The sequence below is a fragment of the Lutra lutra genome, chromosome 4 (assembly GCF_902655055.1).
Source record: "Lutra lutra chromosome 4, mLutLut1.2, whole genome shotgun sequence".
NCBI lineage: Eukaryota > Metazoa > Chordata > Mammalia > Carnivora > Mustelidae > Lutra > Lutra lutra.
In genome coordinates, this window is record NC_062281.1 from 100,815,494 (window position 1) to 100,843,019 (window position 27,526).

The 27,526-nt window shown below is 52.2% G+C and overlaps 2 protein-coding genes across 5 annotated transcripts in view; one reads left to right on the plus strand and one right to left on the minus strand.

The window, feature by feature from the left end:
* ST7L (suppression of tumorigenicity 7 like) overlaps positions 1–27,526 on the plus strand; it is a 119,806-nt gene that overhangs the window by 80,583 nt on the left and 11,697 nt on the right. The gene's annotated exons all lie outside the window — the stretch shown is intronic.
* On the minus strand, positions 58–27,133 carry WNT2B (Wnt family member 2B). 3 transcript variants are annotated; one of them, XM_047726687.1, is made up of 7 exons: positions 26,607–27,133; positions 21,938–21,942; positions 19,441–19,865; positions 6,175–6,395; positions 4,849–5,126; positions 4,132–4,396; positions 58–919 (listed from the first exon to the last, which is right to left on the minus strand). In XM_047726687.1, exons 3-7 carry the CDS (start codon positions 19,518–19,520, stop codon positions 690–692), a joined length of 1,074 nt encoding a protein of 357 aa, XP_047582643.1. In that variant the 5' UTR covers positions 19,521–19,865; positions 21,938–21,942; positions 26,607–27,133; the 3' UTR covers positions 58–689. The 3 variants fall into 3 exon arrangements, with proteins under 3 accessions (XP_047582643.1, XP_047582642.1, XP_047582644.1); XM_047726686.1 differs by lacking the exons at positions 19,441–19,865; positions 21,938–21,942; positions 26,607–27,133 and adding an exon at positions 12,672–13,309; XM_047726688.1 differs by lacking the exons at positions 19,441–19,865; positions 21,938–21,942; positions 26,607–27,133 and adding an exon at positions 12,497–12,583.

The window sequence follows — 27,526 nt, forward strand, 5'->3', positions numbered from 1 at the left end:
CAGGCGATTGAGCAACATGCTGTCTGACATAGGTTGAAAAGAGGAGGGAGATTGGAAGAAAATGTATGTTTGTATAATTATATAATTCTTTCCCCTACAAAGTACAGCAGTTTATGAACCTTATGAGCATGTGAATGGAACCTTTCCACTATGGCTAACTCTTATCTAGCTATCCCAGGCTCTTGATAATGGAAGACGGTTGTAGCCTAAGAGTTTCTTTTGGGGTACTAGGCAGTCTGCTCAAACTGACCCAGGGAACAGATGTGGTTTCATCTCTGTCCCATCTCCCCTCAGTCAGGTAGGAACACAAAGAAGCTCTCTCCAGGTACCCTTCCTCTTGCACACACCAGAAGTGTCAGGGAGCTGGTGCAAAGGAAAGGAAAGATGAGCCTTGACTGTGGGCTTTAGTGCAACTTCTATCACTCTGAAGACCCTACCTCTACTCCTCTCCCATCTCACCTCCAGGGGGGCAGTCAGGGAACCATTCAATTTCCTACATCCCCTGTCAACTCCTTCCCAGGGCTAAGGAACCAGTCAGGACACCAGAGTCCTTCTGGATTACTCTCCAAGTCCTTAAATAGAAACTGTAGCAGCCCAGAGTTGAGGGTAGAGGAAGGTGTGCATGCAAAGATCTTGTGCTTCTGAGTCAGGAGGTTTGAAGTAGAGGGACGAGTGAGGTATTTATATGTTCAGGTCTGGTCCAGCCACTCTGCCTTCTTGGGGGCCTTGCACGTGTGGACGTCCACAGTGTTTCTGCACTCCTTACACCGCACTGCACAGCACCAGTGGAACTTGCACTCACACTGGGTGACGCGGGTGACTCGAGTTGTGTCATACCCTCGGCCACAGCACATGATTTCGCAACCATCCGTCCCTTTAGATGTCTTGCTGCAGACACGGCCCGCGGTGCCTAGGGAACCTGGGTTGGGGAAGAGAGAGTGAGAACCAAGTTACCTCTTCCTTCAGCTGCCCTGGATTCCCTTACCCACATCCTCAAGAGGAAACCATAAAGAATCTCTTTTCCTGAAAATATGCCCAATTAACCAAAATGACCATCTCCTTGCTTCCCTCTGCACCAGCCTGGCTTCTTCCCACCATCAAGGCTCCCCAAAGACCATTGACTTCACCTGCAACACCCCCCAGCCAATACACAGCTCTGCATCTCTTTCAAGACCTGGCCTTAAAATGCTCCCAACTGTTAAAGCTGTGTAAGGGCTCTCTGTGTTTGAAGTTGTCCATACTAAAAGTTAAAAAAACAAAACAACTAAGCCTATAATTTATCTCTTCTAAGAAGTCTTGCCACAGCTCGAATCCAGCTACCCTTTGTTAGTATTTTGGTCCTTAGTTGATATTTTATGAAGTTGTACCATACAGGGAAGTAGTACAGTATGGCCACTAAAAGCACAGGCCTTATTATCAGCTTGTCCAAGTTTAAATTCCAACTCCTCCACATCCTAGCTGTGTGATTTCGCAAAGTAGTTCATCTCTCTGGACTTCAGCCTTCTCCTATGAAAATAGGCATAATAATAGCATCTAACTCAGTGGACTGTTATACTATGTCTATAATCTCCATTCAGCTGAGGATGCAGACTGATTCACGTGACTGCCCAGAAGCATATCCCTATGGAATTCCTACAGAATATCCCTTACCCCTTATAGTAGGAACCCTTGAAGGGTAGGGATGATGTTATCCCTCTGCACAGAAAATGCTTAGGGCTTCATTCTGATCGATTTTAGCAAAAGAGATCCTGCCAACAGATCATAAAAATCATAGAATTTTGGGTGGGATGGACCCTAGAAAGTATCTAGCCTAGTGTTTCCCCAGAAATGGGACAGGAACTGACCTGGGGGCTGAGATTGACTGGATTGATTGATTGATTGTTGACTGATTGACAGATTGATTCTGTCACAGCAGGCTGCTCATTCTACTGTGATACACAAAGAAAATGCTAGAACTTAGAACTTCTATATTTGCTTTTATCTCATAAACTTAAAATCTCTACTTTGTATGTTTTATAACATACATATTAATACAGTAGGACATATCTATCTGTTATAAGTAAATATCCACATTGTGGAAGCGCATGCTCCAAGAAATTTTTAACGATAGGAGTATACAACCCAAAATGTTAGGAGGTCACTCCTCTGATGTGTGAGCTAACTAGTTGTACTCTCTGTTATTCTCCGGACTCTAAGGGCTGGGTCTTAAGTCCTTCTCTTGTGCACCCGGAGCCTCTTCTTCATTCTGGAGCTGAGCTGTCCATTGTAATAGCCACTAGCCACATGTGGTCATCTAGATTTAAATTAACTAAAATTAAATACAATTTAAAACTTAGTTGCCCAGTCACACTAGCTATATTTCAGATAGTCAATAGGCTAAGTGGCTACCATGCTGGAAAGCACAGATGTAGAACATTTCTATCATCACAGAAAGTTCAACCGGACAGGACTGCTTTGAAGGGAATTTCTGGCTCGCTACTCCCTTTTGGGCTGACTTCGAACCCTTTGAATTCCAGGCCCCACTTTGGGTTTTATGAGACTTCATTTTATGCCTCCAAGGAAAACCAACATATAGATGATCCATCCTCCCTTCTAACTCCAAAGATCCTACCCCAAAGTTTCGTTTTAGGTACAGCAGTATAGGCTTACGCCTCAGGTGTCATGGAGTTTTGCAAGACATTCAGAGAGTAGTCCTTTGAATTCCATCACGTGGGAAGGAAGCATACCTAGTGGCAGGAAATCACTGGAACAACCGGAAGGGCTCTTTCCACCCTTTTTCTCCTAGCACCATCCAAAGGACACAGATTACTTTCTGTGTTACTTGGGCAGAGCCCCACCCTGTTTCTGTGCCTAGTTTTGCTCTGAGCCACTCGACTCTCCAGGAATGACAGTGATGGGTGAAAACAAACAGAATGGAAAACAGCTGAGGGCTCTGGCTCTATCTCTCCTAAGGCCTGAGTGCCAAGTCCATGGAGAAGAGCCTGGGAGACCATGACAGACCAGAGGAAGAACAGTTCTTCAGCACATAAGGTTATTCCTTGTCTAACCTGTCTCAGCCTAAAATCTGAGCCAAGATGGTAACTTCTACTCTTTGGGGTTAATAGCATATCAACTTCCACCATCCCCAAGAATTCCACCACAAATACCTGGAACAGATTGAAAACAATTTGCTGCTTTCTGCTAGTGGTTAGCCCTCCTGGGATTTCCTCTTTCCTTGCTTCCCCAACTCCATTTTGAATCTTCAATGGCAGCACACTGGATACAGGCTTTTTTAAAAAAGATTTTATCTATTTATTTGAGAGTGAGCGAGCAAGAGAGAGCATGAGCGGGGAGGGAAGAGCAGAGGGAGAGGGAGAAGCAGGCTCTCCTCTGAGCAGGGAACCAGGTGCGGCACTCAACCCCAGGACCCTGGGATCATGACCTGAGCCAATGGCAGACACTTTACCTGACTGAGCCACCCAGGCACCTCATGGATACAGTCTTCCAAGGCCATTCATGGTCTGATCTGAACCCTTCTATCTACCTCTAGTCCCCCCATCCCAAACCTTCACTTAGTCAGATTAATCTGAGTTCTTGGTTCCTAGAAGAACATGTACTTTCCCCCCTACCGCTCTGCTTCTCTGTCTGCTCTTCTCTCTAGGCTGTCCAGGTAATGCCTACACTTCAAGAAAGAGCTTAAGTTCCACATTTTCAAAGAAGCTTTTCTGGATTTCTCCAGTCATCTGTCTTTTGCAGTTGCATGTGTCTCCCTTTACATCTCTTCTCTTTAGCTGGATTGTAAAGAGCCAGCGACTTAGGGCTCCATCATATGTTTCTTCTGTTTAGCCCACCCATTGCTTGCTATGGAGAAATGAGTGACTCACTTAAATGTTCCCTGCACAGTACTTACTGTACCCCAGAGGCTGGGGATATAAAGGAGGGGCAGATGTCCTCTCCCCTGCTTGGGAAGCCCTGGACTGGTGGACTCAGGCATTCACCACCAGCCTCATTGTAAGGTGTTCATGTAGGGTGGAGACCGACTCCTCCCACGTACCGCTTCCCTAAATCCTGAGGCTGACCACGCCGTGACTAACTGGGGCTGCTTGCACCAGGAGCTGGGGCTCCATGTCCCTACCCACTGTCCTTACTCACCGGCAGCCTTGTCCAAGACACAGTAGTCTGGGGAGTTGTCGAAGTAGACAAGGTCAGTCCGGGTGGCACGGCGATAGCCTTGGCGGGCTGCTGTGAAGTTGGCGCCATCCTGGGTTGCTGTCACCTGCACCGCGCCGTCATAGCGCCGCCGCAGGTAATCACCTGTGCGGCGGAAGTCTGAGAGTGCACGCCAGCAGGTTCGCAGAGTACAGGAGCCACTTACGCCGTGGCACTTACACTCGAGCTTCAGAAACCGCCGCACAGCCTGGGGGTTGGGGAAGCAGGTAAGGGAGACGCAGCCAGTCAGGGCACTTTTTAGCCCTCCCCAGGGCTAAAAGCAGCAGTGCTCTGACATCTGCTAGACCTGGCCTAGGCTGGACAGAAGGGGCATTGTCTGTTCTCTCCCCCATCAGATCCCACCCATTCTTCCTGACCAAATTCAAGAACCTCTTCTTCCATGACTCCTTCCTGGAACTTCTTCCCCTCTTTTCTCCACCCTTCCCTTCTTTCCACCTATGTGAAGACACATTATGCACTTGGTTGAATCTAGGCGTTCCCAGGCTCCCTTGCATTTATTGCTCCAATGCCATGGGAGTTGGGGTCTTTGGAAGTGATCCAGAAGCCTCTAGTGCTGCCACCTTCGCATTTAGTCCATGATCACACATCCTGGTCACCCCCAGCAGACACGAATGTATATGCATAGACATGAGTACTGACCGTGCGACCACAGCGGTTGTTATGTAAGTTCATGAGGGCCCGGGCATCCTTGAGCCTCTTTTCCTTGGCATCCACAAAGGCCTTGGCAAAGCGAACACCATAGTGGATGTTGTCACTGCAGCCACCCCAGTCAAAATCCCCACGTTGGTCATGGTGTCGGCCACGAGTGTAGGGGTCACAGCTGCACACACTCAGTTCACCCTGGCTACAGGCGCGGGTAATAGCATGGACCACCCCTGCTGACGAGATGGCGTATACAAATGCTGCCTCCCGGCTGCCTGCAGAGAGAAGGGCAGGAGTAGGTTTCAGCAGAGGCCCACGTCTGCCCCTTGTTCAGCCCACACAACCCGCAACTCTGCAACCTCCTATCTTCTTGTCTTTCTTAGAGCAACTCCTATACCCCCTTTATTCAAGGCATCCTTCCCTTCCAAGAGCATTCCCCAGAGTATCTGACCTTTTTGCCTCGGCCCTCACTACTCTCCATCCACTTCTTTATGCATCTGACCTCTTGGGCTGACCTCTACTCTTGCCTTCTTCCAAACTCCCTGGGTCCATCCATTGAAAAGTTTCACAGTGAGTCATCCCCTCCCACAGAATACCAATCCTGGCTCAGCTAAGCCAGCCTCAGTCTGCATTCCAGGCCTTTTCAGGCCTACTCTGCTGGACAGTTCCCCTACAATAGAGACCCCAGCCCAGGGGTCAGCCTGTTTGGGGAGACCTGCTACTTTCCTTCCCACCCTGCTCTTGGGAATTGATGACTCATCACCCCTGTCCCCTGGACACAGCCAGATTCCCATCTCATTCCCTTCCTCCTAGTTCATTGTCTAGCTCGACTTAGCTTTTTTGCTGAGCTAGGGCCAAGCCGCCAACTCTCCAAATATTTACATATCACCTTTCTGTTTATCCCTTGCCGCCATTACTGGAGTGTTGGGAGCATTGGGGTGAGGGTAGTGATGGTGGCAGTAAGAACAGAGCAGCCATTCCTAACCCTCAGCCTTACAGTGCTGGGAACACCCGGGCTGGGCTGGGGCTTGGGGGGAGGGAAGGGAAAGGGAAGAAGAGAGAAGGAGTTACCAAGGAACGCTGTACCTTTGTGCCATCATTCCAGAATACTGGAATTTAGAGGGGTCCCTGCCGACATCTCTCGGGTACTGAGGGTCTTTTCCCAAGGGGATCCTGGACTCTGCCCTCAGCTGTCTGATTATGAGGTAGTGTGTAGGAGAAGGGAGGGAGATCGTGCCTGTCCTACCCACTTACCACACCAGGCACAGAAAGGTAAGCGGTGTGGCGGGGGGGCGGGGCAGAAAGGGTGCAAGAGGCCCTTACTTCTGAGCATGACACGGCCAAAGACAGTGTGGTCCCGGTCCAGCGTGGTGCAGTTCCAGCGGTGGTGGCGGAATTGGTGCTGGCACTCTCGGATCCATTCTCGGGCACCCTCGCCCACCGAGCGCATGATGTCTGGGTAACGCTGGCACAGCTGCCGCTGCCGGCTCACCAGACCAGGAATATTGTCACAGATCACTCGGGCCCCCAGGGCCCCGATGTACCTGCAAGGTGGAGATGGCCTTGTCAGAGCATCCTGGTCCTTTTCCTGCCTCAGGAGGGGGGATAAGGAGGGGAGACGTTTGGCCTTCAGAACTTGAAGAGGTTCCTTCCCCTCCTCCAACCACGTCCATCCCCTGAGGCCAGCGGGTGCAGCTTTCCCCTTGAGCTCTGGAGAAATGGTTACGCAGTCACGGACACTCACTGAGTGCTCTCTCACCGTCACCCACTCCCCAGCCAAAGACCAAAGTGACACACACTCGCAGAACACAGGCCAGGCATGTGTCACATACATAGAAGCCATAAGCATGTCACACAAACCCATTGCCTGTTTATTTAATAAACATTAAGAGCCTCAGAGAAAAATAAACTAACAAAACAAGAGTCTAAGACAACACTCTTACACCCACATGTGAGAGGCACGTCCTTCATGGCTGGTCCACAAAGACAGGGTTTGGGGGAGGAAGGATGGGGACAGGGTGGGGCCAGTGGGAAGAGACATCGTGGGCAGTGGTGAGGAATGCCTCCAGCTCTAGTCAGATCCATGTAGCTACAATTCCTCATCCCCAATCCTAAGGTCTGGGAAGGAAGACCCCACCCACAGATCTCCTCCCTATAACCTTTATTTCCAGGTCCCACAGCCTTTCTTAACTAATGAGTCTTCGAACATCATCCTCCCCAACCTATAAGGCATGATGTCCTGGATGAACCTGCAGGGGCAGAGGGCTGTTAGAAGTGGGAAGCCAAAGCAAAGATAAAGCAACGGGGGTGACTCTCCCCATATTCCAGTCCCCAGTGCAACTAATTCAAGCAATTGTAAGAAGGTCAATTGGAGTGGGTTACTAGAAGTTAGGTGGGTTGTTAGTCATTCTCAGATTTCTCAAGGCATTATTTTCTCTTCACTCAAACACTCTTAGCCCTGGACTCCACCACAAGCCTCGGGAAGAATGTTTCAGAGAAGACAGGACTGCATCGTGACCTTTTTTTCCCCACAAGGCCACCAAATGAGACCTGACCCATTCATCCACTTCTCACTCCCTCGCTGTCTCTCCCAACACCTAGCACCTTCCTTGGCTTGCTGCGGATTCTCTTCTCTCCTATCCTAACACATCAAAAGGATACCTTTATCCCCTTCTCTGAACAGGTGGGGGTCAAGGAGGGCAGTTGCTGCTACAGGCTGAAAAGATTTGTTTTGGTCTGTGAATGAGCCTGTGGTTTGGGAAAGATCCCAAAAATGGGCCTAGAAGTGGGTGAGGAGAACAGAAGACAGCCAGTGGGGAGAGGGGAAAAGCTGGACTGCCCTGGGCTCTATGCCCACCCCCCACCCACATTCACGCACCCGGCCCTCACCCACAAACTAGGTCACCACTGGTGACACCAACTCAAACAAACACAAGGAGGGCTGATGCTTGCCTCTTCTGGAGCTCAGCAGGGCTGATGGGGCCCATCTGTCCCCTGGGAGGGGGGAGAGGGCTGGCCCACCACTGACAAATCCCATGCAATCAGCGTCCCCAGCAGCACTGTCCATCAGGGCAATAGCTTCCAGGAACAAACAAAATAAACACCCCCGGCTGGGCCAGGCCGGAAAAGGCCGCCTGACGCACAGCCTGGAGTTACACCCACTGCCGCGGTGCTTTGTTTGGAGAATCAAGACCGTTGGAATTGGAACTCGTCCCTGTCCCACCACCGTTCTGCTTCCCCAGTTCAGCCCAAGTACTGCTCTAAGCAATGGGTGTTTGTTTTTTTTACTGGGGCTTGGAAAGAGGGGGGTTGGATGGGAATGGGAGACCAGTAATCCAGCCCTCATGAGACAGTCTGGAGTGGGGCAGGCCAAACTCTGGCAAAAAGTCCTTCCTGTGGTCTGACTTAAATCCATTCTGCTGCAGCCCACGTCGGTCCTTCTTGTTACATCCTCACTGAGCGTGGGAACATCTGTTGAGTATCTCAGACGGGAAGATAATTACGTTTCTCTACTACCACCCCTACCCTACTAATGTCGCTGCAGTAAGTACCCCACTAAGATTCTGCAGAGCAGGGCTCTCGCCTGCTGGCCTGGGGTCAGGCCCTTGGAGTTGGGGTGGGGGCCTCCAATGAAACTGAGCCTGAGCCCCCTATCAATTCAGCACATGCCTACAAAATGCCTACCACATGCCAAGCACAGAGCCCAGCTGTTAGGGCACAGAGACGGTTAAGGCATCCCCCAGCTCATTGGCTGGTAAGAGGGGGTGAAATGCCTCTGACCCCCAGCTCTGTTTTCCCTTTCAGAAGTTTTCACTTCCTTCTCAGCTTCCTGCCCCAGAATGCTCTCTTTACCTGCTTTTGACCAATTCACACCCCTACCTTTGACAGAGTGACTCATACCCTCCTTTCACCCCCTTGTTCCTCAAAGTGTGGCCCCGATGCAGAGCAGCAGTATCAGCATCATCTAGGGATCTGTTAGAAATGCAGAGCCTTGGGGTGCCTGGATGGCTCAGTGGGTTAAAGCCTCTGCCTTCAGCTCAGGTCATGATCCCAGGGTCTGGGGATCGAGCCCGCATCAGGCTTTCTGCTCAGCAGGGAGGCTGCTTCCTCCTCTCTCTCTGCCTACCTTTGATCTCTGTCTGTCAAATAAATAAATAAAATCTTAAAAAAAAAAAAGAAAAGAAATGCAGAGCCTTGGGCCCCACCCCAGGCCTACTGAATCAGAATCGTTGGCGTTTTTACCAACATCCCCAGGTGATGCAGACACCCTGCTTCATGAAAGCAGGTATTTTTGTCAGGCCTACTGAATCAGAATCGTTGGCGTTTTTACCAACATCCCCAGGTGATGCAGACACCCTGCTTCATGAAAGCAGGTATTTTTGTCTGTTTTGTTCACTTGGGTATCCCCAGGACCTAGAACAGTGTCTGGCACATAGTACATACTTAATAACTGTTTGCTGAATCAACACCTAACCCCTCTGATTTGCCGCCAACTCTCTTTTCTCCCCAGCCGGCCATAAACTTCATTTCAATTACAGCCTCACTCCTGTTGACATTGCCAGCCTATTTGCAGATGTTTTATATTTGTGTCTTTTTAATGAGGCCAGGGATCCTCTTTTCATTTCCCCTTGTACGGTCCCCAGTGTACACAATTCAGCCCAGCCCACACAGGGCTTTGAATGCAGGGATAGGGGCGCCTGGGTGGCTCAGTGGTTAAAGCCTCTGCCTTCGGCTCATGTCATGGTCCCAGGGTCCTGGGATCGAGCCTCACATCGGGCTCTCTGCTCAGCAGGGAGCCTGCCTCCTCCTCTCTCTCTCTCTGCCTGCCTCTCTGCCTTCTTGTGATCTGTCAAATAAATAAAAAATCTTTAAAAAAAAAATGAATGCAGGGATAAAACTATTACCCTCCCTCAGTGTCTCCATACCACAACATTTATATGGTGCTTTGCAGTTCATGAAATGTTTTCCTTAACAAAATCCCTCAAGACAGAGAGAGAGCTCTATTTTACAGAGGAAGAAACTGAGGTTCAGGGAGTGTAAGTGATAACACCCAGCTCTGTCCATCAGAGCTGGCCGGAGGAGAACCAGGCTGAACCAAAGATATGGGACTCCAAAGTCCAAGCTCATTTTCATCCCAAGAGCAAGAAAGACATTCAATGCTTAACCACAAATAGAGCGATAGCTCTAAAACTGGTGTGCACTGGAGCAAGTCTTACCACTCCCCTCCTAGCCCTCCCTGTCTTCATGCGTGAAATGGGGATAATAATGGTATCTACCTCCCTGGGTTACTCGGGGATTGAAAAAGATGATTGCTTGTAAGGTACTTAGCTATAGTGTCCAGAGCTTAGTAAAGGCTCATGAAACGGCTGCTGTTGTTGGTAACAATAATGCTAATATTATACCACTCTGTTCCTCTCCCTTTGTGAATCCATGAACCCTGCCCTGCTCTTGGGATTCCCTACATCCAGCTCCCTGCAGAATGCAAACTGGAACAGGAAAGCACATGCGAGGAACCCCCTATTTCTTGTTCTGTTTATCACAAAATAAGAAGGGACCATCTGTCTCCTCCTCCAGCGAGAGGTGGGGAGAGGGAAGGCGTGACCAGGGAGTATGGGAAAGGCTGTGGGGAAGATCAGACTGTTAGCTGGCGATAGTGATGACCTGCTCCGGATTGGAACATGGACACACACAGAGTCAACAGGCATCTCTTCCAGGGTTTGGACAGAATATCAATCTTGCTGGGTTTTTTTTTCCTAAAGGAAAGAGAGATAATCACCTTGGGGGCCTGACCTGCCTTTAGAAAGCAGCTTTCCACTTTATCTCAGAAATGATGACCACTAAGGCAGGCATCTGGGGCTGACAGCTATGACAGGTGTGACGCAAGGAGACTGAAATGACCTCTGCACTCACTCCCCATCCTGGCTCCGTTGCTGCCTTCCTCCATTTCACTGGGACTGCTGAATTCCTCTGTATCACTGGCTTGCCCCCACCACCCAGCTCTTCTACCCAGAGTTTTTCCAAAATATTTAATGTGAACCACGTGGGGTGAGAGTAGTAGGAGGGAGAAACGAAGGGAGAGGGAGTAGCCAAGTAGCATTTGGGGATGAGGAAGCACCCCATTTGGGTCTTTAGGAAGCTCTACCAGGATGCTGAAATCAGCAGAGTGACAATTCCTCACCTAAACACCAAGTGGTCCCCAAACTACCTCCCAAACTGGTAAGAAGCAATCAGGAGTCCCTAAGAGCAAACTGCCATGTGGGGTGGATAAAGATGGGCAGTGGTCACTTTATCCTCTCGCCATCGGGCCACTGAACACACAAACCCCCAGCCAAACAGCCCCTGACGTAAAGGGTGGCTTTGATCTCACTCTGAACTTTGAAAGGCTTTTCTCCTCTTCGTCCCCTCTTCTCTTTCCCTTCCTAAAAGAATGTTTCAAGCCAGATGTAAGATACGGACGGCCTCCCTTCTCCCCCATCCAGAACCCCCTCCCTTGCCTTCCCCAACACTGCAGAGATTAAAAAGATCCAAAAGAGAGATTTTTCTGAAACAGGAAAATGGGGGTGGGGGGTGGGGATGGAGAGCAACGCATCTTGAAATGATAGGAATCTGCAGCCCAAGCTTGCTGGCCCCTCAGCCAGCCACCCCTCACCCTTCTAGCCAAGATTCCAAGTCTACAGGAGAAAAGCCACAGGGTGCAAGGAGGGGGGAGAGACCCCTCTTTGTGGTGGGGAGGGTGGGGGACGCAGAGTAAGGAAAGGAAGGGGGCATGGGTAGGGAGGGGCAAGAGCCCAGTCTGAGGCCAGTTTGATGGCGGGGTGGTCAGTGAAGGGGAAAGATGAGAAGACTGTCTTTTCTCAGTCCAACCCCCCCCTCCCCCCTCCCCACAGAAGGTAGGGGAGCGGGGAGAGCAGCTCTTTATCCTGAGAGAAAAAGATGAATGCCATGGGGTGGGGGGCAGGAGGATTGGGAAAAGAACAGACATCCAGTGGGTGTTTAATGCCTTTTGCCTCATCTGCCCTCTTGTGAAGTGTCTGGAGTCTCAGGCCTGCAAGAAATCTCTTAATACTTTGGGGCTCCAGAAGCCTCTAGTTCTTGGAGGGGAGAGAGATGGAAGAGATGGGCTGGTCATCTGGGGAAGAAAAAGGAAGAAGAGAGAGTTATCAAGGTTCGAAGTAACATCCTCAAAGCTGAGGCTGAAGACAAACGCCAAAATTATGCAAACCCAAGTGTTTTGTTTGTCTTAATTGTGGGAGTTAATGGAGTATTTTTGCCTTGATTCCATTTCTAAACCTTGCGCTGCGTGCTGAAGCCTCACTAAAATCTTACTGCGTTACCGTTACCGGGTGGGGTAGACTAGCGAGAGGCTTGTCCGCCCTTGCCAGCTGCCCTTTTCTCCACTTCTCAGGGGGGCGACCTAGGCGATCAGAGGGTCCTTTGGACGGCCACCGAAGGCCCTAGATGGGCAACTGGTTCCTTAAATCCACCCTGAGGGAAACGTGGAAAGTAGCTTTTCCCTCTAAGAAGACTGAGCTGAAATGGAGCGGACACTGCCCAGGAGAGTCTGGGAAGCCTCGACCACTGGGCGTCCTTGCTCCAAATGCCCAGGGCCCACCTCCCTGGGCGAGCGTCACACCTATCCACCCACCTCCTCACACGCGCTCCGCGACTTAAGTGACAGTCCTGCTCGGATCGTCTCTAATTCCGTCGAAGAGAGAGCCTGGTCTCCAGAGCAGCGGGTGCCAGGAGTTGCGTAGTCCCTCTGGGCGCCTCCGGCCTCTGACCGAGCCCCTCACCCACCCCACCCCAAGAGCCACGCTCACCACCAGGATGTGTCTACGCGGGCCGGGAGCGTCAGCAGCAACAGCAGCAGCAGGCAGGCAAGACCGAGGCGGGCAGAAGCCCGAGAGCCGTCGGGGGCCGCGGGTCCTGGCGCGAGCGCGGGGACAGGGGCGCGGGTGCGCCGAGGGGGGAGCTGCGCGGCTTCCTCCGCACTACCCGGCTTCAGCATAGCTCCCCGATGACTCCCGCCGCGCGGCCCGGAGGGGCGTGGACGGGGCACCGGCTCGGGGTACTCAGGCTGCTCCTACCTCATCCCCCTGGGGGGCCATAGGGCTCGCCGCTGGCCCGGGACCCAGGGGCACCTGGAGACCAGGAGCCGGGGCGCAGCGTCCCGGAGAGGGGCGCAAGGAACGGGGTCCGGAAGCCGACGGGGGCGCGCCAAGCTCGAGGTCTGGGACGCGCTTCCCCGGCACAGGGCGCGGTGTCAGGGGGTCGGCGGCGCGAAGTGGGACTGCGGGTAGAGTGTGCGGACAGCCCCTCGGCCGCGGGCTCTCATTGGACGGCGCGGGGCGGGGCCGAAGCCGGGGACACGCGCGGCCCTCTGGGCGGCTCCGCCCGCGCCAGCCCCGGGCTCCGCAGCGCCCTAGGTGTGGCGACCGCCTCCGCCCCTCCGCGCAGCACCGCGCTGCGCCCCCACCTGCTCCGGAGGGACGCGAAGGGGCGCGGGGGCGCCCTGCGGAGCCCGCGGAGCCCAGTCCCGGCCGACGCCGCGCCACCGGGTCCTAGCGCCCTTCATTCGGAAACCCCGAGTTCCGTGGGTGATGGCCGGGAGCGCAGAATAAGGGGGGCTGCAGACACTTTCCCCTGTCCTCTAACCTCCGGTGACACTGGAGCTGAGCCACGGAGGATGCACTCATTTCCTCGGGCCTCTCTCGGTTCTTGCGCTTCTGTGAAATGGGTAGAACCTCTGCCACGGGGAGTTGTGAGAGGATCTTAACTCCCTTTGAGCGCTGCCAAATGGGGCGCCTTAGGCAGCCGGCTTCAGGTAGGGGCTTCTCTCATCTAGGGCTTGCTGATCCTCGTTCCTCCGACCCACTGCCCATGGCAACCCCTTCCCCTAAACAATGTTTAGACATGGCTCTCACCCGCCTCTCCGGCCCCGATGCTTCCCTCTGTCCTGTGGACGAATTGAAGACGGAAGAGGGGGCACACCTGCGGACCAGGCGGCGACTCCCCGCCCTTTACCGTCCGGCCTCGGCAGGGCTTAGTCTCTCCCGGCTCCCCCGGCGCCTCGGTCCCCTCCCCCCCCCAACACCCCCTCCCCCGCACCCCCTCGGGCGGGGCTGCATATATGGAAGAATCAGAAACAGCTGGGCGGCTTTCCCGAACCAGAGGCCGGGGTGGGGGTCCGGCTGAGATAGTGGAAGCCCCGGAGCCATTTCTCCTCTTCGCCTTACCATCCTTCCTCCTCCCCACCTCCCCCACACCCCCTCCGCCACCTATCCTCTGCACACCGCCCCGGGGCGTATTAAAGCCCCGACTGCTGAAAGTGACACTGCTCTTCTCTCCCCGCACTCATCAGGCAGGCTGGTAGGACATTTGGGGTCAGAGTGGCCCTCACCAAGATGTAAAAAAAAAAAAAAAAAAAAAATTTTTTTTTAAACCCTGGCCTTACAACTTGGAGAGTTTCCCTGCGAATGGCCCTGACCACTTCTCCAGCCTCAGTTTCTCCTGCCTAGTTCCTCATTCCCAGGTGTCTTTTGTGCCTCTCCCCGTGATTTATCTAAACTCTAAAGCCTTGGTGTAAACAATGCTCTGGAAACTGCCCACCCTCCTCCACACCAAACTCACTGCCAGTTCTTGGTTGGGGGGGGGGGTGGTCCAAAGGGGGATGTTAGAGACGCCAGAGTGTGAGTGGACAGGGTGCAGCTGGCTTCAGAGATGCTGCAGACATCCAGAGGCAGATATAGGGGAGAAGGGCTCAGAAGGACCTTTATCCCCTCTCCCACCTCTCACTCCTTTAACCTCACCTTCTGTGGCAGGAGGCAGTGTATTCATTAACTAAACATTTATTTACTCCTTACCACGTTCCAGACTGTGCTAGGCACCAAGGACTCATCAGTGAACAGAGCAAAACAAAGTAATTTTTGCCCTCATGGAGCTTACGTTCTATCGAGGGAAGATGGACAACACAGAGTAGACATCATAAGTAACATCTAGTATGTCAGAATGGGTAAGTACAGTGGGGAAAACAGAGTTGTGACTAGGATGATCAAGGTAGGCTCATGAGGGTGACCTTCAAGCAAAGACTTGAGGCCGGGAATAAGCCAGGCAGATTCTTGGTGAAGAGTATTCCCATCACAGGTAACAAACAGCCAACCTAGAGACCCCACGGTGGGTGTGGGCTGATATGCAAAAACTAGCCAGGGGGCCAGCCAGCTGGAGTCAAGGACCGGGGTTGGAGAGGAGTTCAGCTAGGTAGCCAGGGTGGTCTATGTCCTGTAGCGTGGGGGATAGGGCTTGAACGTAGGGGGTGGACTGGAGTTGCATAAGAATGGGAGAGGATTGAATACAAAGCAGGGCCAGCATGCAGCCATACACCTCCCTCCTGCCAACCAGCTGACCCTTCCCTCCCCTCCCCTCCTTCCTCTCAGTCTGGGAGGCTCCATTTGGCCCTCCTATTAGACTCTCTGCTGAGGATCCTTGAGAGGGGCAGGTGAGAGAGGAGTGGGCCCAGGCTCATTCCTGGCTGGGACCCTTTCCTTGAACCACTGATTCACCTCTCCCAGCCCAGCCCCACCCTGAGGCTGGGCAGCGGTCTACAAGGTCTGCAGGCTCTGGCAGCCTCTCCCAGACTCCCCTGTGTGTTTGGGCCTGGGTGTGACTCTGGCCCTGTGTTTATTTCTACATATGGGCCCGAGGTTGTGGGGTGGGCTGGAGATGATCACATCGGCCCTAACCGTGCATGGACTCACCCACGTGGGCCCCAGACTCACTTCTGAGGCCCCTTCTTTGGCTTCAGCTGTCTTCACAGTCAAGTGGGACCGTGTCTTGGCACAACATAGATGATCAGCTATTGAAGCGTGTTGCTGAGTGAAGGGGGCCCCCAGAAACAGCAGCAGCTCCAAGAGCAAGGACAGTGGGTGAAGGGACAAGACTTTCTCCCCCGGGCTTACAGGCTACCTCTGCTCTAGAGTGGACAAGCCAAATGCGGCGCTGTTCCTGCCTCTTCTTCTTCCCCTCCCATCTGAGCCGCCAGTTCCCCAGGAGGAACCCCAGGCTGCAGGAGCCAGCTGAGTGCAAGAGCTGCACTCAACCACTTAACTAGAGAACAAATACAGAGCCAGAGAAGAGGTTTTCTGGGATCTGCCACTTTGGACTTCAGATCTCAGAACAAACTTCCAGTCTCAAGGTCCTAGACACCACTGGAGAGCTCAGCAGCTCACGCGAGGGCCCGCTGCCGGACTTCAAGCCAGAGGGCCAAGGCCAGAGACTCAGGCTAGGGCCTGACCTGCCCCTCCCGCCCTCCCACCCCCTACCCCCACCCCACCCTAATTGGGGGAGGCGGGGAATCACTGATTTGGGAGTCAAGTTCTGGTCTGGAGGGCGCTGCATGGAGTCAGGTTGGCACTTACTGAGCACCTGCTATATGCCTCGCACTGGCCAGAGCATCCTAAATGACACAGAAGGAGAGACAGGGTCTTACTCCCCAGATGTTTTCAGGCAAATACCGTAAAGCCCCCTGAGGGGCAGCACACTGGACCCTGCTGTTCAGGGCTGTATATTGTAAATTTAGTGGGCAACGTCAGCAGAGATGGGAGGAAGAATTCCAGACACATAGCCCCACCCCCACGCCCCTGCCCCCTCGAGGCCTCTGGATTCCCTGGGGCCTCCAGGTGGGCACCTTCCACCCAGCCCGCAGAGCCAAGTTCTCCTTCTTCCTCAAGGTGGCACCATAGCCCCCTGCCTTCTCACAAGTGGCTGCCCATCCGTGACGGGTCTCCCCTCACCGGGGATGTCTAACCTCATACTCTGCTCCCCCATGGGGACTACTTTCGCTCTCTTCTCAGCTGTGTGGGGCTGAATGATTTCGAGTTTTTACTGGCCCTTAGATGGGAGTGGAGATGAGCTAAGGGGAGCTCAGGTGGTGTGGATAAACAGCTCTTACTTTACCCAGGTTGACCCCCCCCAGGAGGCCACTCCCCCATTCCCTGGGCCCCTTTGGTGATGACCTTCTCTCTTTCCTGGTGGGTGGGAGGTGGTGTGGATGGTAATGAGCAGAGAGAAAGTCTGAGAAGGGGCTGGGGGGAGGTTTGGACGGGAGTCAAGGAATTCCTGAGCCTGCTGCTTGCACAAGGGGCCCTGAGACGCCTTTCCTGAGGTTTCTTTGCAGACGGAGGCAAGTCTTATTTGAAATGGGGCCAGGTTCACACAAGCCCCTCAGGCCCCCACCCCATTTCTCCCTCCCTGGCCACCCCATGTAGGTGTCTAGGGAAGAGGAAAGAGCTTGGGAAGAACTCGGGGGCTTTTAAGGGGAGTAGAGCAGGGAATCTACACTTTGTACACAGCCTGACTGGCCCCTCCTTGGTATTTATGAGCTCCCAGGCGAGGCACGGGAACGTGTCTCCAAGAGGCCAGGCCAAGAGGGCTTTGGAGGGAAGGAGGATCCAACCCAAATCAGGGAAGGGGGCTCAGTGGGGCAGAGGCAGAGACGGACTCTCTTCCTCCCAGCCAGTGGCCAAGCAAACAGGAGAGTAGATTCTTCCCCCAAGGGCCTTGGGAGAAAGGAAAATAGCTAAGGGAGAAGGGAACGAAGAGGGGAGGCTTCGGGAGGCGGAACCATGGGGGCGGGGCAAGGGGTCTGGAGCCTTTTAGCACTTGGGCTGTAATCAGACTGGAGCCAGGCGGTAGGCGGGCTCACAGCCATCCTGGGCGGGTGGCCCAGGTTCTGTGTGAGGCCAGTGGGTGTGCTGCTGGGATTCTGGGTGGTCACTGACCAGCCTAACCCCAAGGGAGAGAGTTTCCCACTTTGCCCCCAGCCACCCTCTCCCAATCTGCCTGTATCAAATAGTCTAAACATTGAACTCTCTTTCTCTCCCCACCACCTGTTCTGGGCCCTAGAATGTTCTGGAAGTGAGATTTGCTTCCAGTGGTCACAAATCTGCAGAGCCCATTCGATCTGCCTCCCTCCCACTCTGCCTCCCTCAGTTCGCTCTGGCTCTTGCTCTCTCCATGTCCTCTCTCTGCCTCTCTAGGTCTGTCTCTGACTGGCTCATATTACTATCATGCTGTGTCCATTCCTATCTTTTGTGTTCGTTTCTCTGTCTTCCTTTGTCTCTCTGTGTGTCTGTGTCTGCTGGCCTTTCGTCCTCTGTCTGAACCTCTCTTCATCTTTCCCTGTCTTTTTTTTTTTTTAAAGATTTTATTTATTTGAGAGAGAATGAGTGAGAGAGAGCATGAGAGAGGAGAAGGTCAGAGGGAGAAGCAGACTCCCCAAGGAGCTGGGAGCCCGATGCGGGACTCGATCCTGGAAGTCCGGGATCATGACCTGAGCCGAAGGCAGTCGCCCAACCAACTGAGCCACCCAGGCGCCCCATCTTTCCCCGTCTTTATGAATCTATATTGACTGTCTCTCTCTCTCATCTTTCTTTCACTCTCCATGTCTTTTTTGACTCTCTCTGTGTACCGGACTGTGTTCCCTCTCTATTCTTGTTCCCCCAACCCCGTGTCTCTTTGTTTTTCTTTGTCTCTGCTCCTTTCTCCTGCTCTCTGTCCCACACTTGCCTCGGCAGGCCCTGAGACAGTGAGGAGTGTGTGCACTGGACTGAAAGAAATTAGAAAACTGGAGTTTCCCCCTCCACTTAGCCATGCACAATTTCCATCCTCTAGAGGTCACTTTTGCACTCCTGGCCTCAGTTTCCTCACTGGCAAAACAAGGAGGGCGGACACCTAGTTCCCTCTGTGGGGGCCAATTTCTGTCTTTATCTCTCTGGTTTCTTGTAGCACAGCCCACCCAATTCTCCAAGGCCTCTGCTTTCTCTTCCCTAAGATTTGCTTCTAGAGCCAGGACTCCACATCCTCCGGAACCCCAGTGGGAAGGAGGCTTTGATACTGTCAGCCAGCAGGCCCCAAAAGGAGGACTCCTCACTCCTTTACCTCCTTAAACATCAGGGTAGACAAGGTCCCTTTCTGGGGCCATGTCTGGCATACAAACCAGATTAGCTCATCTCTCTAATCCTCTTTGTGCTGGGGCCTCTGCCAGGCAGGGACACCCACAGCGCACTGTGTGTGTGTGTGTGTGTGTGTGTGTGTGTGTGTGTGTGTGTGTGCAGATTCTCGGAGAAGGCAAGACCAAGGTTCTCCTCCCTCTGGTACCCCTTCCTGACTGAAAGGCCCAAATCAGCAGCCCTCACTGTATAAGAAACCTCATCAGGCTTGAGCCAAATCAGGGTTTTCAGAATCCCAGTCTGCCCCCCACCCCGCCCCATCTCCGTTTCTACGGCATCTCTAGGGCTGGAGAAATCATTCCCAGAACTCACCGCTTCTCCATACATAACCAATGGCATATGTGCGAATGTTATTCTGTAGTCTAGGAAAAGGGTGCTTCCATCCCTTCTTGAAAAGCCTGGAAAGCCTGGAGTGTGACTCAAGGCCCAGGGGACATGGGGTGCAGGGGTGGTGGTAGGGTGGGAGAGTAGGCTGTCCCAGCTTCACACTCCGAGTTGGAGGCCTCCAGCCCCCCTGAACTTTCATTTGGAGAGGTCTTTCTTGGATGATAAGATCAAAGCATTCCCTCAGCCAAAACATTACCTTATTTTCGAGGCAATTATAGAACTTATTGTTTCAATTAGCCGGGTCTCCAGCTGCAGCCGGTTATCTCTGTCTGCCATACGCCCGCAGAAGGAAGGGTCGGCGGGCCCAGCTAGCCGGCCGGAGACGAAAGGGCGGGAGGAGGGCCGGCCCCGGGAGCTGTCCGGCGGCTTTCAGCAGAGACGGGCGGGTGGAAGGTCCCGGGGCGCCCTTCAGAGAACTGCAGAACCCGGCGGCCTCTCGCGCGCCCCGCCACTGCCGCGGGAGCGCTCCTGTCCCCGGCCGCCACACCCGCACGCCGGCTGTGGCCCGGGAGGGCGAGCCCGCTGAGCCTGCAGACAGTGAGATCGTCAAGGCCATGCCTGGGCCGGGCTCCGCGGAGGAAAGCGCGGAGCGAGCCAAGACTTCTGTCCCTTCCGCACTCGCTGGTGAGTAACTCACTCTGTGGGCCGCGCGCCCCCCAGTGGCCTCTCCTGGAAAGGCACGGCAGGATGAGATGCGTCTGCGTGGGGACCAGGAGAAAACTCCAGGACCTAGCGCGTGGCAGGGAGAAGTGCGTGTCCCCTGCGTGCGGGTGTGCGGCTTCCTTTGCTCCTCCGCTGTCTGCAGCCCCTTCCTGCAGAACCACGCCCACACGTGGTGTTTGGGTTCAAGTAGGGGGTCCCTTAGAGCTCCAGTTCTCAAACTTTTTGGTTTCAGATCGCCTTTACACTGAAACTTATCAAGGATCCCAAAGTCCTTTTATTTATGAGCGTTATAGCCATCCATATGAAAAATTACAAGGAGGGGCGCCTGGGTGGCTCAGTCGGTTAAGCGTCTGCCTTCAGCTGCCATCATCCCAAGGTCCCACCACTCGCTTCCTGCTCCTGGGGCTCCCTGCTCAGCAGGGTGTCTGCTTGTTCCTCTCCCTCTGCCCCTCCCCTGCTTGTGTGCTCTTCCCTCCCCTCCAATAAACAAATAAAATCTTAAGAAAACATTACGAGGAACACAGGAATCAGCCAAGGGTGATTCCAGTGGCCAAAGCTGGACAACGGGAGCCACAGAATAGTTTTGGATTATAACCCAAAGTATAATAAATATGCATGTATCTGTACTGACATGAATAAATGAGTAAATAAATACAAAGTGTGTGTGTGGGGGGCGAATCTCCCATGCTGAAGCCCAAATAATTTATGTAGCTACTTCTTAAGTGTGGGCTCCAGGTTGTGACTTCCTTACTAGGGTACAGAACAGAAAAGGGGAGAGTGGACAAGGTGGGGAGTTACTTAAGTGGAGTCAGCTTATCAAAGTCAGTCAGCTTATCAAAGTCAACATCAACAATCATAAGTCATGTTGATGATAGGTACCCTGGATATGATGTGATGAACAAGACACTTTACCTCTGTGGTTTTCCTCCCCATAACCCCCCTGTCATCATGAGATTGACAGACACCTGTGTTGAATCATCCTTGCAACCCAGGGATAAATTCTACTTGGCCATGGTATATTATCCTTTTTTTTTTTTAAAGGTTTTATTTATTTATTTGAGAGAGAGAGAGACACTGAGCACAGCAGACTCCCTGCTGAGCAGGGAAACTGCTACCCAGCTCAAACCCAGGACTCTGGGATCATCACCTCATTGGAAGGCAGACACTTAATGGACTGAACCGCCCAGGTGCCCCCTATATGATCGTTTTATTGTGCTGTTGAATTCAGATTGCTAATATTTTGTTGAGGATTTTTGCATCTATATTCATCAGGAATATTGGCCTATAATTTCCTTTTTTTAATTTTTTTTTTTTTTTTTGGTAGTGTCCTTGCCTGGCTTTGGTATCAGGATAATAGTAACCTTGTAAAATGAATTTGGAAGGTGTTTCTTCCTCATCAGTTTTTTTTTTGAAGAGTTGAGAAGGACTGGCATTAATTCCTTAAGTGGTTGAATTCAGTAGTGAAGCTGTCTTGTCCTCGGCTTTTTTTTGTTGGGAGATTTTTTTTGGTTTTTAAAGATTTTATTTATTTATTTGACAGATAGAGATCACAAGTAGGCAGAGAGGCAGGCAGAGAGAGAAAGGAAGCAGGATCCCTGCTAAGCAGAGAGCCCCGCATGGGGCTTGATCCCAGAACCCTGGGATCATGACCTGAGCAGAAGGCAGAGGCTTTAACCCACTGAACTACCCAGGCACCCCTGTTGGGAAATTTTTGATTGCTGATTCAACCTCCTTATTAGTTACAGATCTATTCAGACTTTCTGTTTCTTCATGATTCAGTCTTGGTGGGATGTGTGTTTCTAAGCATATATCCATTGTTTATAGGCTATCCAATTTCCTGGTATGTAATTGTTCACAATTATCTCTTCTGATCCCTTGTGTTTCTGTGGTATCCCCTGTAATGTCTCCTCTTTTATTTCTTTTCTTTTTTTTTTTTATTTATTTGGATTATAAAGAAACTACGTCACACTGACGTAGAGCCCGACACAGGGCTCAGTCTCACGACTCTGAAATCATAACCTGATCATGACCTGATCTTGGATGCTTGACCAACTGAGCCACACAGGTGCCCTAGAAAAATTAAATAATAATAATAATAGTATTATTATAGTATAATATAATAATATAGTATAATAATATTATAAATAATAATAAAAGATTTTATTTATTTATTTGACAGACAGAGATCACAAGTAGGCAGAGAAGCAGGCAGAGAGAGAGGGGGAAGCAGGATCCCCGCTGAGCAGAGAGCCTGATGCGGGGCTTGATCCCAGGACCCCGGGATCATGACCTGAGCCGAAGGAAGAGGCCCCAACCCACTGAGTCACCCAGGCGCCCCTATAGTTATTTTTAATACTATGTCTTTTAACCTTTATACTAGAGTTAATTGATTTATATGCCACCATTACAACAGACTATTTTGAACTTGACTACATACTTAGTTTTACCAGTCAGTTTTATACTTTCATGTTTTTTTGTGTTACTAATTAACATTCTTTCATTTCAGCTTAAAAAGCTCCCTTTATTGTTTCTTGTAAGGCCAATCTAGTCATAATAAATTCCCTCAGCTTTTGTCTGTTTAGGAAAGTCTTATTTCTTTTGTCTCTGAATGACAGCTTTGCTGGCTAAAGTACTCTTGGTTGGCTGTTTTGTTCTTTTAGTATTTTGACTATATCATATCATCCCACTCTTCTTTAGTCTGCAAGGTTTCTGCTGAAAAATCCACCCCTTGTGTCTTCCTCAATTTCTTTCATGAGTTCTTTATGATAGTTTTCTGAATACAGATTCTTTGCCTCTTTGGTTAGGTTTATTCCTAGGTATCTTATGGTTTTGGGTGCAATTGTAAGTGGGATTGACTCCTTAATTTCTTTTTCTTCTGTCTTGCTGTTGGTGTAGAAATGCAACTGATTTCTGTGCATTGATTTTCTATCCTGACACTCTACTGAATTCCTGTATGAGCTCTAGCGGATTTGGAGTGGAGTCTTTTGGGTTTTCCACATTAAGTGTCATATCATCTGCAAAGAGTGACAGTTTGACTTCTTTGCCAATTCAGATGCCTTTTATTTCTTTCTGTTGCCTGATTGCTGAGGCTAGGACTTCTAGTACTATGTTGAATAGCAGTGGTGATAGTGGACATCCCTGCCGTGTTCCTGACGTTAGGGGAAAACCTCTCAGTTTTTCCCCATTGAGAATGATATTCGCTGTGGGTTTTTCGTAGATCAGCCGTACAACCTTCGGTGCTACTTCTTCACATCATGCAAAGTGAGGTAGTGTGATGAGGAATGGGAGCATTCCTGGAAGCCATTCTTACACCGGGATAGCTAGCAGAAACTATACATGGAAGTGACTGCAAACCACATAAATATATTTCACTCAAAAATAGTCCCCTTTCACTGAATTCCAAAAATGTTTGTGGCCACTATTCCAAGGTCACCCCACATGGGGGAAATACAATGTAGGAAAAGTCAGAATGGAGAGAGACAGCAATCTTTTTTTTTTTTTTTTAAGATTTTATTTATTTATTTGACAGAGACAGGGAGAGAGAACAAGAGAGTGCACAAGCAGGGGGCAGGGCAGAAGGAGAGGAAGAAAGACTCACAGCAGAGCAGGGAGGCTGATAGGGGGCTCTATCCCAGGACCCAAGGATTATGACTAGAGCCCAAGGGGGCACTTAAGCAACTTAGCCACCCGGATGCCCAGAGAGACAGCAGTCTTAACTGATTGCAGTTATCTTCCTCGTGCAAATTTTGTGATGACATATGACCATGTGAGCACATTCCCTGGGCTCCTCAGGGTTGGGAAACTGAAACTTCATTAGCTTCATGGTATAACTGTTTCTGCTCCTGGTGCCTCAGTTCAGGCTCCCTGTGGCTCAGCAGACCAGAGTCCAAATTCCTTCCTTGGGCAGACCCTGCCCTTTCCTCTTCTATTCTTCGGCAGATCCACTTCCACCCCAGGCTTCTCACCACGCCCACGGGTAACTTAGTCCATCCCAAACATTGTTATTTTTCCTTGGGATGTCCATCATCCCCTTCTTCTCTTGAGAGCATCTCCCCCTCCTTGAAGACCCGCGCATGTGTCACTGCCTCTGTGTGACCACTGCAGACTCCCTGGGGAATTCACTGTTCTGTCACAGCCGCGTCTTCCTGTTTTTTGTTTTTGTTTTAAAGATTTTACTTATTTATTTGACAGACAGATCACAAGTAGGCAGAGGCAGGCAGAGAGGGGGAGCGGGGAGCGGGGGGGGGGGGCGGGAGCAGGCTCCCCGCTGAGCAGAGAGCCCGATGCGGGCCTCTATCCCAGGACCCTGGGATCATGACCTGAGTGGAAGGCAGAGTCTTAACCCACTGAGCCACCCAGGTGCCCCCCTTTTAAAATAGTATTACGGGTCAGTGTTCGCGAAGTTACAGAATGCTACCAGCTATGGGGTGCTGAGGGCTTACGCGTGCCCTACGGAGGGTGCCGTCTTGGACTGGCTTTTAAGGCTCTCAACCGGCCTGCGGAGGCGGCTTCCGTTCTTCTCTCCCCTGTCACTAGTTCGGGCCGCCACCCGTGCGGCACGCGGGGTCTGCGGCCGCGTGCTGAGACCTTCCGCAGCCGGGAGGCGGCTGAACGCGGGCCCTCAGAGGGACGCACCCCTGCTGGTGCCCGCTGCTCTGCAGCGGGTCCCTTCCTGACCGCAGGCCCCGGCCCGGAGCAGCACAGCGACTCAAACGCCAGGGGGCGCCAGAGACTCAGCTTTCCGACCGAGGGCGGGGCTGCTGGCGGCCCTGAGCCGCCCAGCGGGGGAGCCCCCCCCCCCCCCCCCCCCCCCCCACCGAGACTCGCCGACTTTACCCGCACCCGCCGCGAGGCCTCCGCAGGGTACTCACCGGGGGCCGAGCGCTGGCCCGCGTCATTACGGCGAATTCTCGGAAGTCCTCAGCGCGTGGCTGCGGTTCATTTTTTTGATGCGGACCAGGAGGCTAGCAGAGGTTCAGGGACTTGCCAAAAACCACACAGGGAATGACAATGCCCTTGTCTGAACTAGCTTTTACATCGCCGTGTGCAACGTGCTGCGTACAGTGTGCACACCCCGCTATCATCACAAACCCGCATCCTTCTCCCTTCTGCGTGGTGAAGTACGGTGCCTCTAGCCCACCGATTTCCCTGCTCTGCTGAACTTCTTACCCACTTGGGGGCACCTGCTGGGTCCTTCCCAGCGCCCGTCACATGTGCGAGACTTGTTCTCCCGACAGAGTGTGTGTGTGTGTGTGTGTAGGTAGGTAGGTAGGTAACATAGCTCAGGGCCTGCACAGAGCCAGCAGCAACAAACACCCATGGAAAATACGCGATGGAGGATTTAACAGTTTGACATTTGTTTTGTTCTGCCGCCTTTAAGGCCTTTACGTTTGTATCCAGCTGGGACTGCCCAACTCGAACTCGTGGAAGGTGAGGACAAGGAATGTGGGCGTGTGCAGCTCGGGGAGCAGCCCAGGCACTGCGCAGTGGTACAGGGCAGGGAGCAGAGCTTTCCCATGGCGAGAATAAGGCCCACATAGAGAGAAAGAGAGAGAGGCAGATGCCAAGATCTGAGTGAGAGCAGAAGGAAAATGAGCCCTGAATAGGAGCCTTGTGTGTGTCCCCATGGTGCTGACTCACCAAGACGCAGGGGAAGGAAAACATGCTAGGGCTGAAGAAGGGGCCTGTATGCTGTGGTCACTGCTCTAAACCACCCTGCTACCCTGAGGACAGCGTGTCTGCTCTAAGGCCCCACGGGTCCTGGAAGGCTTTGCTTGGGGTTAGGTGCCCCGGGGGAGCGGGAGAGTGGGTACTGCACAGAAGCGAGATGGGCAAGTCTTTTGGGAATGCCAGAGGTCCTTCCTGGGAGAGCTTTGTGTCTGGAGTTCAGGTGGGGAAGGAGGACCCGAGGAAGAGGGTCTTCCTCTCTCTCAGCATTCAGCTGTCCTCCCTCCATGGGCAGGTCACACTCACAAGTACAGGGGAGAGATATGCTCACGGCTTCCGCGGCCTCTTTTCCACACCTGAGGAGCAAGGAAGGCATGCCCAATGCGTAAGAGTTTCCCAGAGCTGATGCTAGACAGAGGGAGGCAATGCCTGGGAACAGAAACTCTCCCAGCTTCCCCACTCGTCGCCTTACTTCAGCTGTCAAACCGGTCCAGGGACACGAGGACAGGATTTTTGTGGCAACAATTGTGGCAGGCAGCCGGAGGACAATGGGCAGAGGACAAAGCTGGGGGTATGGGGCAGCCCAGGTGAACAAGATCAAAGCCCAGACATTGTAGAGAAGCAGGTGAGAGGAGGAAGGAGCGCCAGAAGGAGCCGTTGGGGCTGGGCTAGGATTTCTTGGATCCAGGTCAGCTCAGGGAGGAGCAGTCAGTGCAAGGCTGAGAAGGCAGTCTGGGCTCTGCCATCAATGAGACACGTCAACTTGGGCAAGTCACCTGACCTTGCTGGACCTCATTCTCCTGATCAGTAATAGGTCAGAGCCAGAATCCAGGGTATCTGAGCTTTCTGCTAGCTGCAGCAGTTGAGGACTCCGTGTGTGTAGGCAAATCATCTTTCTCCTTTTTTTTCACCAAAACCCTTAGGCCTTCGGTATCCTGTTCCTGCTGGGAGTCCCAGAAGCAGGATAGCTAACTAATGGATTCTACTTAGATGTTTGATGGACAACACGCTAATGCTCTTAACTCCTCAAACGTATCATTGCTGTTCTGGCTGTCGTATGGCCTGTGGAAGGAGAGTGGATTTGAAGTCCAAACGGGTGAAGGTTTGAATCCCAGCTGTGCCACCAGCTTGCAGCCCTGCTCTGCTGCAGGACTGCAGGCAACTTACCGGGCTTCAGGCGGCCTTCATTACCTTGTGGGGCAAGAAAGATTCACTGCTTCATTTAGTAGTTGTGTTGATTGAATTAAATAACATGGAGGATACCCTGGCACCAAATAAATACTCAGAAAATGTGCCTGCTCTCCTTGAGAGGACTTAATGATGACCCAAAGGAACAGAGTGTGAGATGGAGACTGGGAATCAAGAGACTAACCAGGGGTGTACCCTTGGCGTCCATAGGAAGGGACAGAGGGGAGGAAAAACGGAGGAAGCTGTCCCTACAGACGGCTCAGCCAACCCTACAGGGGTTTTGAAGCAGGGCATGACCCTTCAGAGTTCTCTTGATTTGGGACAGGAGGCCAGGTTTTAAAAAAATTTATTTGAAAGAGAGAGAGAGAGAGCGAGAGCGAGCGAGCAGGAGCAGGAGCAGGGATGGGGGTGTGGAGGGTGAGGAGCAGAGGGAGAGGGAGAAACAGGCTCCCCGCTGAGCTGACAGCAGGATGTGGGGCTCCATCCCAGGACCCTGACATCATGACCTGAGCTGAAGGCAGATGCCTAACCAACTGAGCCACCCAGGAACCCCAGGGCCAGGTCTTTATACTGCACACCAATCAGTCTTTGGACATGAACTGCCCCTTGAAGGAGAGGTGATCTTGGTCAAGTTAATTACTTTCAGTTCAGGCAATTCCTAGAAGTGGTGGGTAGCTTTGGGCTGTTACTGTCAGCACTTCCAGCAGCTAGCAAAATAAAACCTTTTTGTTTTCTTAAGATTTTGTTTGTTTGAGAGAGAGAGA